The sequence below is a fragment of the Protobothrops mucrosquamatus genome, unplaced genomic scaffold, assembly GCF_001527695.2.
Source record: "Protobothrops mucrosquamatus isolate PMUCROS unplaced genomic scaffold, P.Mucros_1.0 scaffold175, whole genome shotgun sequence".
Lineage (NCBI taxonomy): Eukaryota > Metazoa > Chordata > Lepidosauria > Squamata > Viperidae > Protobothrops > Protobothrops mucrosquamatus.
Genome location: NW_015386535.1, coordinates 56,454 through 71,574, shown reverse-complemented (window position 1 = coordinate 71,574; position 15,121 = coordinate 56,454). Strand labels below are relative to the sequence as shown.

The 15,121-nt window shown below is 35.1% G+C and overlaps 1 protein-coding gene across 1 annotated transcript in view; it reads right to left on the bottom strand.

Moving 5' to 3' along the window:
- Positions 1-15,121, bottom strand: part of CDH23 (cadherin related 23) — a gene marked incomplete at its 5' end in the record, with an annotated part of 322,097 nt that overhangs the window by 294,545 nt on the left and 12,431 nt on the right. The window contains one exon of the mRNA XM_015813612.1: positions 10,268-10,346. Within this exon, the coding sequence (XP_015669098.1) occupies positions 10,268-10,346 (79 nt within the window). The remainder of the gene's footprint in view (positions 1-10,267; positions 10,347-15,121) is intronic.

Genomic DNA, 15,121 nt, shown 5'->3' with positions numbered 1-15,121 from the left:
AATTTTCTGAGATTGTGGATTTGGGGTTTTCATGAGCTGTAAGCCATAATCATCACAGTTATGACACATCACGGCTTGAACTATCTTGCTTTGCATGTAATGAGTCTATCTCATATATTAGGTTCACCTTTTAAGTTGCATTACTGAAATAAATGAACTTTTGCACGATATTCTAATTTTTCGAGTTTCACCTGTAGATTGAAACTTGTAAGGTGTCACGATTGCAGTTCAAGACTGATAAGGGGTCAAGAACCAGATAATCTAAATTTATTCAGGTGTTAAATTATTTGCATTCCTGGAATTGAAGCAGAGGCAGGCAATTAATAGCCCGTGGGACGGCAAGAGATTCCAGATCTCTTTTTTTATAGTCCCATCAATAACTTTACACTGCAGGGCTGAAATCCAGCAGCAGAATTATCAGTTTTATCTGAGATAGAACAAGGTGCAAAATTGGCTGCTATTAAGAATTCATAAGACTGCATGTAGTCATTTCATCATTCAAATTATACCAAAGTACAAAAGAGGACTGGAAGATTTAGCCAGGCTATATATGTTTCCCTGTGGTCTTTAGAGGTGAGGGCAGATAGAGATCTTTAGTGAAGAGACTAGACAGTCACTTATCTAAAATTTGCAGGCTCAAAATCATCTCTTTTATTTGATAATAATAATAAAGTTGGAAGGGACCTTGGAAGTCATCTAGTCCAACCTCCTGCTCAGGCAGGAAACCCTATACCATTTCGGACAAATGGCTGTCCAGTTTCTTCTTAAAAATTTCCAGTGTTGGCGCATTCACCGCTTCTGGAGGCAGGTTGTTCCACTGGTTAATTGTTCTAACTGTCAGGAAGTTTCTCCTTAGTTCTAGGTTGCTTCTCTCCTTGATTAGTTTCTACCCATCTAAAATGTTACAGGTTCTCTTGCTTGAGCAGGGGGCTGGACTAGAAAACCTCTAAGGTCCCTTCCAGCTCTATTCTATTCTATTCTATTCTATTCTATTCTATTCTATTCTATTCTATTCTAGTGATGTATGCTACTGTTATAAATGATACAACTTTTCAAAAACCCTGGAGAATGATGCTTTTGTCTAAAAACAAATATAAATTATGACAAAAGTGAATTTATCTAAACAAACATTGATTCCACAAATCAATTATGCACAATGTGAAGAAGGATTTCCTTTTTTGTTGTTCTAAATTTTCTTGCAGTTAACTTCATGAAATAATTTTTATTCCATGTTTTACTTGCTAATATTTTGAAAGAGGGACGAAAGAACATTCGCTCATGTTTTACCAACCTTTGCTAATTTGTTATTTTCAAATCAGAATAATAATTTTACATATTTAAATGAAAACCTCCATGGTTTCATCAAGACAGGATATTTAAACTTTTTATTCTGTACTAATATAGAAATATATAGTGGTTGGAGGGTCTTCTAACCACTGTAAACTTCCATATTAGTACAGAATAAAAAGTTTAAATATCCTGTCTTGGTGATTCTTACATTTATGTTGAATCTTACACATTTTTAGTTAAATAAAGGTTATAAAAATGGCTTGCGTAAAACTTTGTTAATTGAAAGTAATATATTGCGAAAAGGTGCAATTTACCCCTACCAAACAGATCTATTTGCTATTTTAAAATAGTGATTATTGACTAATGTAAGCTTTTCACGGGTGAATATACTACCCGTGGCCCAATATTTTCAGATATAGCTTCTCTTGTGGAAAACAAGTTTTGAAATTTTTCCCTGAACAAAAACTGAATAGTTGCCAGAATTTATTTGCAAGTCGACCCATTGTAAGGGGAGGTGAATTCTTAATATTCCAGACAATAGCCAAAGCTAAGATAAACCTGGAAGTGTAGAAAGTTAAAAGGTTGATAGGGTATTTTGGCTTTAAAGAATATGCCCCTATCCATTCGATCTATGCAGATGAGGAAATTCAACACAGAACTCTTCACTCTAAGTTGCAAACTTATAATTTCTCCCACAAAGCTCCCATACTTTTTTTTTATATGCCTCTTCATGCTTACTTTTGCCTTTGCTGCAAAACCCCCCTCAGTGAGTTCTAATATAAGTTAGTAGACAGACAGGGGTAAAACACAACTCATGTTTTATGATTTTTACACATCACTGGCATGGCAATGGCTATCAAAATTTAAACTCCTCTTTTCATGGTAATTAATAATGCCCTGTCTGGCCCTACTTCTGATGTCTTTCCATCACATGTTGCACCTTGGAAACTGCCAAGACATCAATCTCTCTTAGCCCGAAGAGCTTCCTTAAATGAAAAATCTTATCTAGAACAGGTCATGTTATATAACAACTCACAGGCTTTGCCTGGGAAATGAAAGATGATGAGGTAGAATCCCCGGGACAGAGGCTATCTCCATAAATCTGCCAGAATTGGAGTTGTGGATTACTTTACTAGATTAATTGCCTGTCCTTCAAATAAAGCCCTGACCTCAGTGGCTGAACATCACAATTTTCTAACCTCATTTATGAGCACAAAACAAGGAATTGTTTCTACAGAGTGATATAAGAGAAGGACACCTGTTGATTGTCCTACAGTTTATTAGAAGGGACTCAGCAAAACTAACTGATTTTCTAATTATCAGCATTCAGGATGGCTTCCTATTAAGTGGTTTTGGGTAGTTCTTTTATCTTTGATGAAGTTTTATGTACAGGTATTTCCACGGTGGATTTGATTTAAATCAAGTTGATTTAAATCATGGTTTAAATCACTAGTAAAAAGACTTGATTTAAAATCAACTCAATTTAAATCATAATTTTTAATCATCTCTGTCCTCGCAGTGGCTCCTCCTCTGACCCGCTGTTGACTCACCGACCGTCCCATTCACTTTAATGGGATGGCTGGTGATGCGGCAGTGACACAACAAGGTGAGGGACGTGGCGGGCAGCAGGTGAGTGGATGCCCGCTAACAGGCGCTGCCATGATGGATCTGAAATGACAGGTGCTCTTTAAATGCTGGTAGTTAGAATCTTTAATATTATCATTTGCAAACAAAATGAAGGTTTCCTATTTAGAATAATAAGCTTCAGGTTAGTAAAACAGCGATATCAGAAGTGATTTTAGATTAATAGGTTAATCACACATAGTTGGAGAACTACTCACATTCTTGTATTTAATTAAAACACTTAGATCTTGATATAGATGCATTTCTCTTCAATCATACAATTTGTAGTGTACATAATTTGCAAAACAATGGGATAAAGGAATATTCCTGAACTTTGTTTTATGATTTATCTCATGGTTACTGTGAAATTGTGTGAATGCATCAATGCAATACATGTTATCTCAGCTTGCAGAGCTTGGATTCATCGAATGAGTTTACCAAAAATGTAAATAGTGCAGAATATACAGCCTCATGCTACATCACTAAGCTCCATTTTATGCTGAATAAACTAAGTTACTAATGTATCTTAAAAAGAAAACTATATTTAGATAGATTTTTACTCCAAAAGCATTTTATTAAAATAAATTTGATAAAAATAATAAAACCCTCCAATTTAAATAAAAAAAAAATCCGATTTAAATTTTAAAAAATCTGATTTTTATTTTTATTTTTTTTAAAATAATCATTGATTATTATCTACCCTGGGTATTTCTCATTTACTGACTTGTATTGGGACTTGCAGTGCTGTCATTAAGCAACATGATCATAGAGTGAAATGTAACACACCCATGTCCTATATAGGACATCAGTTCATCAGTTCCAGCTGTGGTTTTTAAGCAAATCATTGTGATCATTAAGTGCAATGTCACATGACCATGACTTGTGATTTCTTGCCAACTTCCCCAATGACTTTGCTTGTCAAAAGCCGGTTGTGAATGGTCACAAATGGCAATCACATGACTGTGGGATGCTGCAACCATCATAAATGCATGCAATAATTGCCATGAAGCCCAATTGTGATCACGTGACTGCAGGGATGCTGCAATGGCTGCAACTTCAAAGACCGGAGTTGGTGGTTGGTAAGTGAGGACTACCTGTATTTTCATTTTCAGCCTTAGTCTTTGTGTGTTGAGAATTGTTTTGGCATAGGCTACCTTTGATTTACTGTAAGCAAAGAAATCCAGGTTAAGATTGGCCTTGTTAATCAGATTAAAGTTAGAACCATGGAACACAGAATTCTTGATCTGAATCAAACACAAAAACTGGAAAAAAAAGAACCAACAACTTTAAATTCATGTACCTATTTCTCCTCAATGCAAAGAGAAAAGTCCTTGGGATGCACTAAAATTATTCAGAGAGAAACCTAAATAATTCTGAATTATTTTCAATTATTAGGCAAAACCTAATAACATTATGGAAAAACATAGAACATCAGCTGAGAAATTTCATTGGTTTAACTTCTTAAACTTCACTGTAAATCCCCCAGATATCACAATTGTGAAAGAGGCTTAGAATTCATACTGACTTTCCTTTAAATGAAATTTCAGTGTCATTCTATCTTTCAGGCACACTAAAAATCTTTTTTTTTTTTTTGTAGAAAAGGAGACCTTCAGCCATATCAATCCAAGAAAGGAAAATAAATGTGATCACCCAGGTGATATCTGTGTAACTGAATCATTTCATGTTGACCTTAGTCTTTTCTTGAAAAGGTTATGCTTCATCTTCTGGTTTTATTGTTCTTTCATCAAGAAAAACCTTGTATTTGTAGATGAGTTGGATATATAGCAGTTTCTGCAGTTTGTTCTGAAAAGCAACTTTACAAATTTATATTCCCCCCAAAGGAAGTATTTTCTAGTTCGTTTTTTACAATAAATACATTAACTGAATGATATCAGTAACTTTTTATTTTCCTATGAATATTTCACTGAGTTGCAATAAAGGGGGGAAAAGATGCAAAAATCACATGGAGCAATTAATTCCTAATCAAATTCACTTGCTAGCTCCCATATTTAGTTAACTTTTATGCACACTGCACAAATTTTCCAAACTAAGCAGAAAACACATTCATGATCTTTGCCATAATGATAAAATATGCATACATTACTGATCTGACAATAGCAAAAGTGAAACTACTTTGATGCCTGAATTACATTCTTCACTGACTACTGTAAATCATTATCTTTTAAAACAAACACATGTTGCAATTCACTTGTAGATATTCAGTGATGAAGTCCTTTATTCTTATATTCAACAACATTGCTCTTCTAAAGTATCTCTTACTGTCATTTCAAATCTTAAGGGAAGTCTGATTAAACATACTTTCAAGTCTATCCCTTCCCTTTCCCCCTATTCTGCTCTCCAAGTTTCATATTAAATAATTGGTTGCAATGTTTCAAAAGAAAACTTCCCTCTGATATCTTTCCCACAACTGCATATTGTCTAAGATTTTGTTAAGTTCTAAATCAGGGGTCTTCAAACTTGGCTCTTTTATGACTTGTGGACTTGAACTCCCAGAATTCCTCAGCCAGGCATCCTGAGGGCCAAGTTTGAAGACCCCTGTTCTAAATCTTCTGAGTGAGAGGAAAACAGAACTCCTACATAAAGAGGAAATAGTATAACTAACCAATGGTAGGAAGACCTGGAGGAACATTGTCCATGGGGTCGCGATGGGTTGGACACGACTTCGCAATTATCAACAACAAACCAATGGTACCAACTAACAGTAAATTCAATAGAAGAGAATATATGTACTTCAGGGTTAAAATGTTGGGTTCTTGGTGGTCTCAGAGCTTGGTTGTTTTCTTGCAAACCTTCATTACTAGGGTAAGTAGCAATATCAGTGTGAGAAGATGATTAAGATTTGCTGGCTGTTTATCTATAGTAGCTTGCTGTGCCAGTCTTGGTGGGATGTGGCTTTGTCCTTGATAGTATTGTTTTTTCCATTATTGTTTATCTGGTTCTGTTTCCTATTTAATAGGTTGTTAACTGCAGGACAGATGCATTCTAAGCTGCTTTCTTCCTTTTTAAGTTTTTGGTTGTATCTTTTAAATGATGTCAATCTAAGAGCATTTTTTTTTCTTAGAGAATTCTTACAAAAAGAGGTCCATCGGTATGCAAAATCACCCCTCTGCCACAGGACCTCTAATGGGGGTCTTCAAACTTGGCTTGTGGACTTCAACTCCCTGGCTCAGGAATTCTAGGAGTTGAAGTCCACAAGTCATAAAAGGGTAAAGTTTGAAGACTCCTGATCTATAACATATGTTATGCCCATCCATAGATTCTTACAAGTAACCTAGGAAGGCTACACACTATTCTGCACCTTATTCACATATTTTTTGGAAACCAAGAGTAACTACTGACTACTAATTTCCACCAGCTTGTTCTAGGTTTTTGATTCAAATTACATTTTAATTACAAAGTTAAATTGCAGCAATATTTTCCAATAAATATATCAACTTATTTTCAGAGATTAGCTCTCATTATATCTTTATAGATCCTTTTATTGAAAATCAATGCCTAAAAAGCTACCATTTCATCTTGGTGCACATATATTAAGTTCAATTCAAGTTCTTTTCTGCTTTTCTCATGTAAATTAATTTCATATTTGTCACTGAATTCAGCAATGTTGCAAGGAAAAATTTATTTTATCATGATACTTCTGAACCTGTAGTCAAGGATTCTTCTTTGGCTATGAAATTCCATTTTAGAAGAGGAATTTACATTAGAAGTTCAAATGTGAACTTATTGACAATACTATCACCTTCAATGCAATTCACTTTCTAACTCTGGCCAGCTAAATGAAGACATTTTGCAAAATCTATCATACAGCTCTTCAAAGTTTACATCTGCCAGTAGATGTTCCCTGAACAAGATGTGTGATTCTACAATAGCTTGTTGCTTGAGGAAGATGACACTATTGTTTTTAAGAGGTATAACAGCATTTTTTCCTTGATGCAGAGAACCAAAGTACAAAATGAAAGAGATTGGCAACAGAGTCAGAATGTTTCATACCACTTAATGAGTAACAAACTCATGTCAAAACCTCATGTCAAAATCTGATGTTCAAACTAGACATGAAAAAAATGGACACCTGCTTCTTACAAGGATGCCATACCATGAAAAACTGTTGCTTTAGTATCATTACACACACAAAGAAAATAAAAGGAAAATGCTAATCAGAGTGGGCCTCCTCAGGGTGCCGTCGGCCAAACAGTGTCGGCTGGCGACCCCCAGGGGGAGGGCCTTCTCTGTGGGAGCCCCCACCCTGTGGAATGAACTTCCCCCAGAGATCCGGACTATTCCGGATCTCCCCTCCTTCCGCCGTGCCCTCAAGACATGGCTTTTCCATCAAGCGGGATTGGCCTAGGGGGGGGGATTGTATAGGGATTTTAATAGGGATTTTATAACTTTTCTAAAAATAACAGGCTAATTTAATATATATTTTAATTGTTTTTAGATATTTATTGTATAGTTTCGTTTTTTATTTGCCTGTAAGCCGCCCTGAGTCCTTCGGGAGAAGGGCGGGGTATAAATTAAAGTAATAATAATAATAATAATAATCACTTATTGCTTTGATGAAATTTGCATTTTATTTTTTAGTGGTGAAAGATAGAATGTGATCAATCCTGAGGCAGTGATTAAGAGATTGATATATGTGAGCAAATATGCTTGAGTTTGTAATACGTATGAGATCGCCTTTTACTCTGCATGAATGCAAGTCTCAAGGATTATATTCAGGCAATTTTCCACAACAGGACAGTTACATAACAGGTGGTATAGTAAAATCTGGTCTATTACAAAGATCAAAGGGAGTTCTGATAAATAAAGTTATTACAGTATTTCAGAAGACAGCAGCTGCATCTATAGAAAAAGTGTATAGGCCTTAGGCTTTCTGTATTTCAATAAAGCATGGTTTAATTTGGGTTTTTTTAGGCTTTTAGTACTGAAGTTTAACAAATCTTAACATCAAATGTAAGATTTAATTCTGGAAAATCTGATTTTGTTTTATAGAATTTTTAACTTTGATTTAAAATGTATTTTTAATGTGGCAGAACTCACACCGGTGCTTTAAATATAACAAGAATTGAGTTTTGGTAATGCCAGGAAATTGAGCTGATTTTGAAGCAAATAGCTGAATTAATGATTGATTAACACCAGTATTAAATTATCTATATTCTGGTTCGCACTTTTCATGCAACACCAACTGTATTCAGAAAACATCAACAGTTTCTCTTCACCATAAATCACTAAGTCAGGTAAATATGCTTGTTATACATAGAGCAAATAAAACTCATGAGATCTCAATAAAAAAAGTATGGACATTCACTGCAATGAATGACACTGAAAAATTCAACTAATTTCAATACTGGTTGAAAAACATCTGGTTTAGCTTTGTATCTTGGGAAAAATATCACTTGATTTTCCATCTATTTTGCAATGAAATGTTGATGTCAACAGAACTATATGACTTTAGCTAGTTTATCACCCTACCTTTTTTAGCATTAGTAAAACAGGGTTTTTTTCAGACACAATTTTGACACTGTTTAAAGAAAGCATTCAAAGTACAAGTTAGCTTTGTAAAGGAAACACTACAGTATTGTCCAATGCACACTTTTCCGATGTTTTTCGAGTAATACTCACAGCTTAATTCTATCACTAAAGTTTCTTCTATCATAATTTGGATTTAAGATAACAGTGGTATGGAAGGAAGTAAAAGTTTATTTCCAATCTGTCTAATAATGACCGAGACAATTTCAAAGCACACAATAGCTATAGCTACTCATAAATCCTGTAGTGTATCAAGACTTCCTTGTTGACAGTGCTGATGGGAGAATCCCCAATACAAGGAAGCTTTGAGGAACAAGATGAACAGAAAAGCAGCAGATGTTTGCTAAGGGCTGGCAGCAACAGAAAAGGCAGAGGAGAAGAGTTATAGCTATAATAGCAAAACAAGATAATATCGCTTCCAAGACAAAAATAACAGGGAGAGAACAGGGCTATTTCCCCCTGAACAATAGTCTGTGGAGTGAGAAGGCCCACAACTGGGGGTTCCTTCTGAATTTAAAACTCCTGCCTGGAAGCACAAGGGAAAACTGGAGCCAGCAAGTCCAGTTGTCTGGAACATGACACACTGATTTGTGCCTATTTATTCTTTTAAACATTAGGGCAAATGGTGAGAGACAGGAAGGCTCTTCATATATTGTCCTTATATTTCTTTTTCACTTGGCTCTTCCTTCTTTCCCACTTCCTTATCTCTCTCTTCAAGATGTAGTTCAGATGGGAAGTAAGTTTTTTTATTGTCATGTACAGTATTCCTTACTACTAAAAAATTAATGAGGTAGCATCGATTAGGATCTATATAGTATATAGTATATTATATAGAAAACATACTTTGAAACAAGACCACTGTATTGGGTTACTGCTGTAGGCTACAAGTTGTCCAAATTGAGCAGCACAAGGAATAATGGTCATTTCACAAGTCATAAAAGGGACAAGTTTGAAGACCCCTGAGCTAGGAGCTTTTCATTAGGGTTCAGGACCATGGACAGCAATTCTGCAACTGGAGTTCAAAAGAAAAATCCCAGCAATGACCTGAACCCATTGAAAGGTTTTTATTTTAGGCCCAGTTTCTTTTTTTTGTAATTTTTGGCTTTTTCTGGATAGATTTAGAGATGAACAGTAACAAATGGGTTGAAGGACACGAGTCAAATACAGTCTGGAAGAGATAGAAAAAGTCAACTGATGTACTATAAACTATCAGGAGTTGTTAGCAACATCAGTGTCCCTGTTCTAAGGTCAAAATTTTCAAAATTAATTTAGATCATTTACCATACAATTAGTAGAATTTATTCACATTGTTAAGTGCATATGGGAAAATGAGTCAAAATCTATTGTTTTATTTTTAAATTATATGTAAGAAATCATTTATTTTCAAATTGTAATCTTTGTTATAAGAGACAATTTGGGTTTTTTAAAAATTTCATTGTGTAAATATCTGCTTAGAAATTCTTGTTTCTGTTTATTTATTCATATGTTTCACATCTAGATGGTGACGGAAGTAGAAGAATTAGCAGCTATTCGAAGGACATTGCAGAAGGAAGTCCTGGATTGCAAAAAGTCAAATAAAACAATAATTGATCATTTATCAATTTGTATAAATATGGTGGCTTTATTTACAGCAAGGTTGTCCAAACTTGGCAACTTTAGGGCTTGTGGATTTCAACTCCCAGAATTCCCCAGCCAGCAGGTCCCTACGTCTCATATCTGTCAAGTATTGGGCACCCCTGCTTTATAGCCTAAAATCTTATAACTAGGTCTTTATAACCTTTAGTCTAGACTGATTTTTCTGACTCACCTGATACAATTGTATAACCAATACCTCTTGGCCGCCCTTTGTCTTGATCAATTGCAGTTATCATACGCACAGTTGTACCCTGGAGACACAAAAGAAAAGAACAGAATTGACATTGCGTTGACAATATCCAATTCATATATTGTTTATCATGTTTGCTAAATAGTTCCACATCTAATCCCCCTACATTTCATTTCTGAATTTTTAAATCTTATTCCCGTGCTATTTATTATTTACTATTCAATATCATGAACAGATTACTAATATTGGAGAGAAAAACAGGCAGCCATTTTTCCACTAGTTAATTTACTTACTCCTAGACCATTTGTAAAGTATACAAGGAACAAAAAATTCATCCTACTTGTATTTCCAGAGAGAAACATTGCTAGCTATTGCCAATAGTTATCTTGTACGATTCTAGTCTCACTCTCTTACCTATATCATAGAGGCAGTTTGGTTTAGTAGTTAGAGCACTAGGCTAGAAACCAGGAGATTGTGAGTTCTAGTCCCACTTTAGGTATCAAAGCTGGCTGGGTGATCTTGAGTCAATCACCCTCCCTCAGACCAACCCACCTCTCAGGGCTGTTGTTCTGAAGAAAATAGGAGGAGGAAGGTGTGTTTGATATGTTTGCTGCATAAAATGATAAAAGTGAGATAAAAATCTAATATCTATCTATAGCTACAAATGAAAATATAGATCTTAAGGTGGTATCAACATGACTTGACCTATGCACTAGCCCTTCTCCTGCAAACCAACACAAGGAATCGAATGGTTATATCTTTTGAAACACTTGTGAAAGATACTGTCTTTTGAACAATCTCAATTACTTTACCATTTATCAAGCAGCCAGTGAACTGTAGCTGGAATTAGGTCATCAAGGTGAGCATGTCTATTACTGTTCAAGCTTTGCTTTGACCTTATTTATCTATTAATCAAATACATTGTTCCAATATGTAAGCAACTTACTGGTGTCAGAGTTTTTAAGACTTCCAGTAAATGGTAACATAATAATGGTAACTGGTAACAGAATAATGTGCATGTATTGTGCATGTTCTGTGAGATAATAACTATTTATCATTTTTATGCAGTACAGAGATACAGAGATATCACAGTCCATCATGAGTTATTAATTTACTTACATATACAAATTATATGCTGCCTGATGTCCAATGGCTCTGGCAGTTTACAAGTAAGGGAAAAAATAAACAGTAACGAATTTAAAAAATCATAAAGTGCCCAAAGGCCAACATAAACCCCAAAATCTAATGAGCATGGGAGCTAAATTTGGGCAGAAGCTATTATTCCAAAGGACAGATGTTGTAAGAGGGAAGGAATGTGTCCTGGGGGTCCATTATTAGATGACACTATTTAATTCATCGGACATGAAGCGTGTCCATCCTGCCTGATCTCATCAAAGAGACAGAAACAGCCAGAAACAGGAAGTCCTTCAATGTAAATCATGTCAACCAAACAGCAAACACTAGTTGTAACTAAATATCTTTCCTTTGGAACGACTGTTCTTACATTGTTGCTGAAGAGTTAGGGTATACAATAGGTTGATAGGGACAGCAGTAACCCAGAGAGGGAGAATTATGATTCCAAGTCACACACTGTCTTTGTATTTAAAGCTTCAACTATGTCACGGTTTTTACTGCATATTGAGAATTATGGTGTTCATACATCTGACCAGGATCAGAATGAAATATCCTAAAGGCATTAACAATAAAACACCATTCTAAGTATTGTATTTATGGACAGAATCATGTAATCATTTCTCAGCTAAGACTTACAGGTGATCCTTGCATCTAATTCATGACTTTGTAAAATTTAAATCACATCTCTTTAAAAGCAGGATTTGTCTTACCTGGAATAAAAACAGGTCTGGGCATGTAACAGAGAAGTCCGTAACACTGAAGTGAATGATAAAGGCTCTATCTCTTCATTATTTAGATAAATAAATAGTGCGTTCAATTTTAACCCCATGACAATTTTGTACAGTAAGTTAGACTGAGAAACGCTTACTGATTCAAAATTACTCAGCAAATTCTATGGTTAAGAGTGGACTTAAAATTGTAGTTTTCTGTGTTCTTGTCTAATGCTTTAGCCACTATACCATTTATTTGGAAATATTTGTCTAAAGATTCCCCAACATTCACATCATCATTACTTAGTTACAACCTTTCCCCCCTGTAGCTTCAACATCTTTCTTCACCTTGCAGCGAGATGGGTGGCAAACAAATTTAATAAATAAAATGAATCTTTCAGCATAAACTATAAATTTTCTCCTGACATCAGGATTATTCAACAAATATCTTCATTTATGCACACAACATCAATTAATTTAATGTGAACACATTTGTGATGTCAAGCGGTTCTTTTGTGTACTGAGAACATAGGCATTTTTTACCTTGGAGGAAGAAGTATGAATGGTTGTTTTTATAGTTTTATAGTTTAATGAAACACAACATCTGTCTTGGCAAGAGCAAACCAATGCTATATTTTAACTGTTGGAAGCCACGGTTCAAGCAGAGAGGAAAACATTACAACAGGGGTCTTCAAACCTGGCCCTTTTATAACTTGTGGACTTCAACTCCCAGAATTCCTCAGCCAGTGTGCTTGGCTGAGGAATTCTGGGAGTTGAAGTCCACAAGTCATAAAACGGCCAAGTTTGAAGACCCCTGCATTACAAGATAAGCTACCACTTCTTTAGTCTATTCCAATGTGTTTCACTTGGATCTTCTCTTGAAAACATTTTAGCAAATATTCCAAAATATAGCAGCTCAGATACAGTTTTAACAGGGAGGAATAGATTCAGGAACATAACACCTAAAGGTTGATAATTGGTTTCGTGGCATTGTTTTTAATCTATGACATGCTATATATGTGGCCCTTGGTGCTCTCAGAGCCTGGTTGTTTTCTTGAAGATGTTTCATTACTCAACTAGGTAACATCATCAATTCACTGATAGTGTTACCTAGTTGGATAACAAAACATACACAAGAAAAACAACTAAGTTCAGAGAGCACCAAGAATCGTACAGTTCAACCTTAAGCTGCAAATATTCTCTTCTGTAACAGTCACATGGCTTGGCATTTGCAGAACAGCCTTTCTCTAGAATTAGCTCATCCTATGTATTTATTCCAAAGACAGCTGATAATCCAAAACCTATATGAAGTGATAGACACAGAGGCCAGAGTTATGCCCTTTAAGTGGTAGCCACCCCATTATGGAATATCGTGCCCCCACATCCTTTTTACTAAATAGCAGTAAAGATTATCTTGAATTGATGATGCTAATGATCAAACTAGGCTATTAAAATGTTTACAATACCCTTTATATAAGTGTATTTTCTGACTTATCTTGACTCTTTAGAATTAAGGTGGTAACGAAATGATTCTGTAAATAAATAAAACTAAACTTTAACTATTTTTCAAGCAGAGCTAGATATAACGATGCATGATCATCATCAACTGGTAAATAGACTGAAAAAGGAAAAATTATTTTGGATATGAACATATGTTTATTTGCTCTGCATCTCAGAATATGTTTTCTGTACAGCCTATTTTCACTGTATCTGGGAAGTCTCATGTAGGAGATGACCAGGCTGATCCCAAGGGAAGGATCAAATGCACCATCAGTCATGAGTCTCCTTGTGTCAACAAGAGATCTAAATCCAACCCACCTTGAATTCCCTTGATTCTTATCTACCGCCAATTTGCTTTGACTGTTAGTCATTCAGATTCTTGTAGGGAGCTTAAGCTTCCAATAAATCTTTATACCCATTTGAACTGCCTGGACTTCCTGACTTTTCCTGGCACTTGACATCTCAAAATTTTAAAAAAACTACAGAGTCTGAAAAACTAACAATCTCTTCCAGTGGTGAAGCATATTTATTCATAATTAGCTGTACCCTGTCATGCATTGCTGTGGCTCAGTCTGGTTAAATTTACGTCCAACAGATGGCGCTGTTTTTTCAAAAAAAGCATGTTTTTACCTGTCACAGGTGTGACATCTATATAATAGTAAGTATATAAAAACACGTGCGTATTTGAATGCAACATTGTGTCAAAATTTCAAAGCAATCCATGAAGAACCTTCGGAGATTTAAGATTTTGAACAAACGAACATTTACATTTTTATTTATATAGATAAAAAAATTAATATATGTTTGGTTTTATGAAATATTTTCTATTTATTTATGTATCTATATTTTTGTACACAATCATGAATGTTTACATGTGAAAGAACATTAAAATATTGTAAGCAAACTACTACAGAGAGTGGCAACAACAGAACTTAGCACCTCAAATTATTCATTATTCTTCATAAAACTTTTAAAATTATAAAGCAGCCTACGTTTTTATTCAAATATCTGTTGTTTTTCTATAAAATAGAGAATACGTTTTTGAATAAAACTGTATTTATGGCTAAGGAAAATAATGTCACTTCTGGAATTTAATCAATTACAACTTCATTTGGTTCAGACCCTAAAACTGATTAACAATCATTTTCCACAGTTTAGATAAAAATCAACATACAAAGAATCAATGTATTAGTGGGCCAAACATGTATAAAATACATGTACTGTCCTAACACCTCTTCTTTGTCCTAAGATATCCTTGGGTTAAGGGCATTTCCATTATTGGTGTTGAATGAGAAAGCACCTCTCTATTCAATACTGGTGCACAACTTGGGGGTCCTTAAAAGCCAGGTAGAATCAGGGCTGGGAGGACCTTTGCACAGGTTCATCTTGTGAATCAGTTATGCCTCTTCCTTCAGTGGGAGACACTTCAATTGGTCAGTCATGCCCTAGTCACCTCACGAATGGACTATCTGAATGTGCTTTACATGGGGCT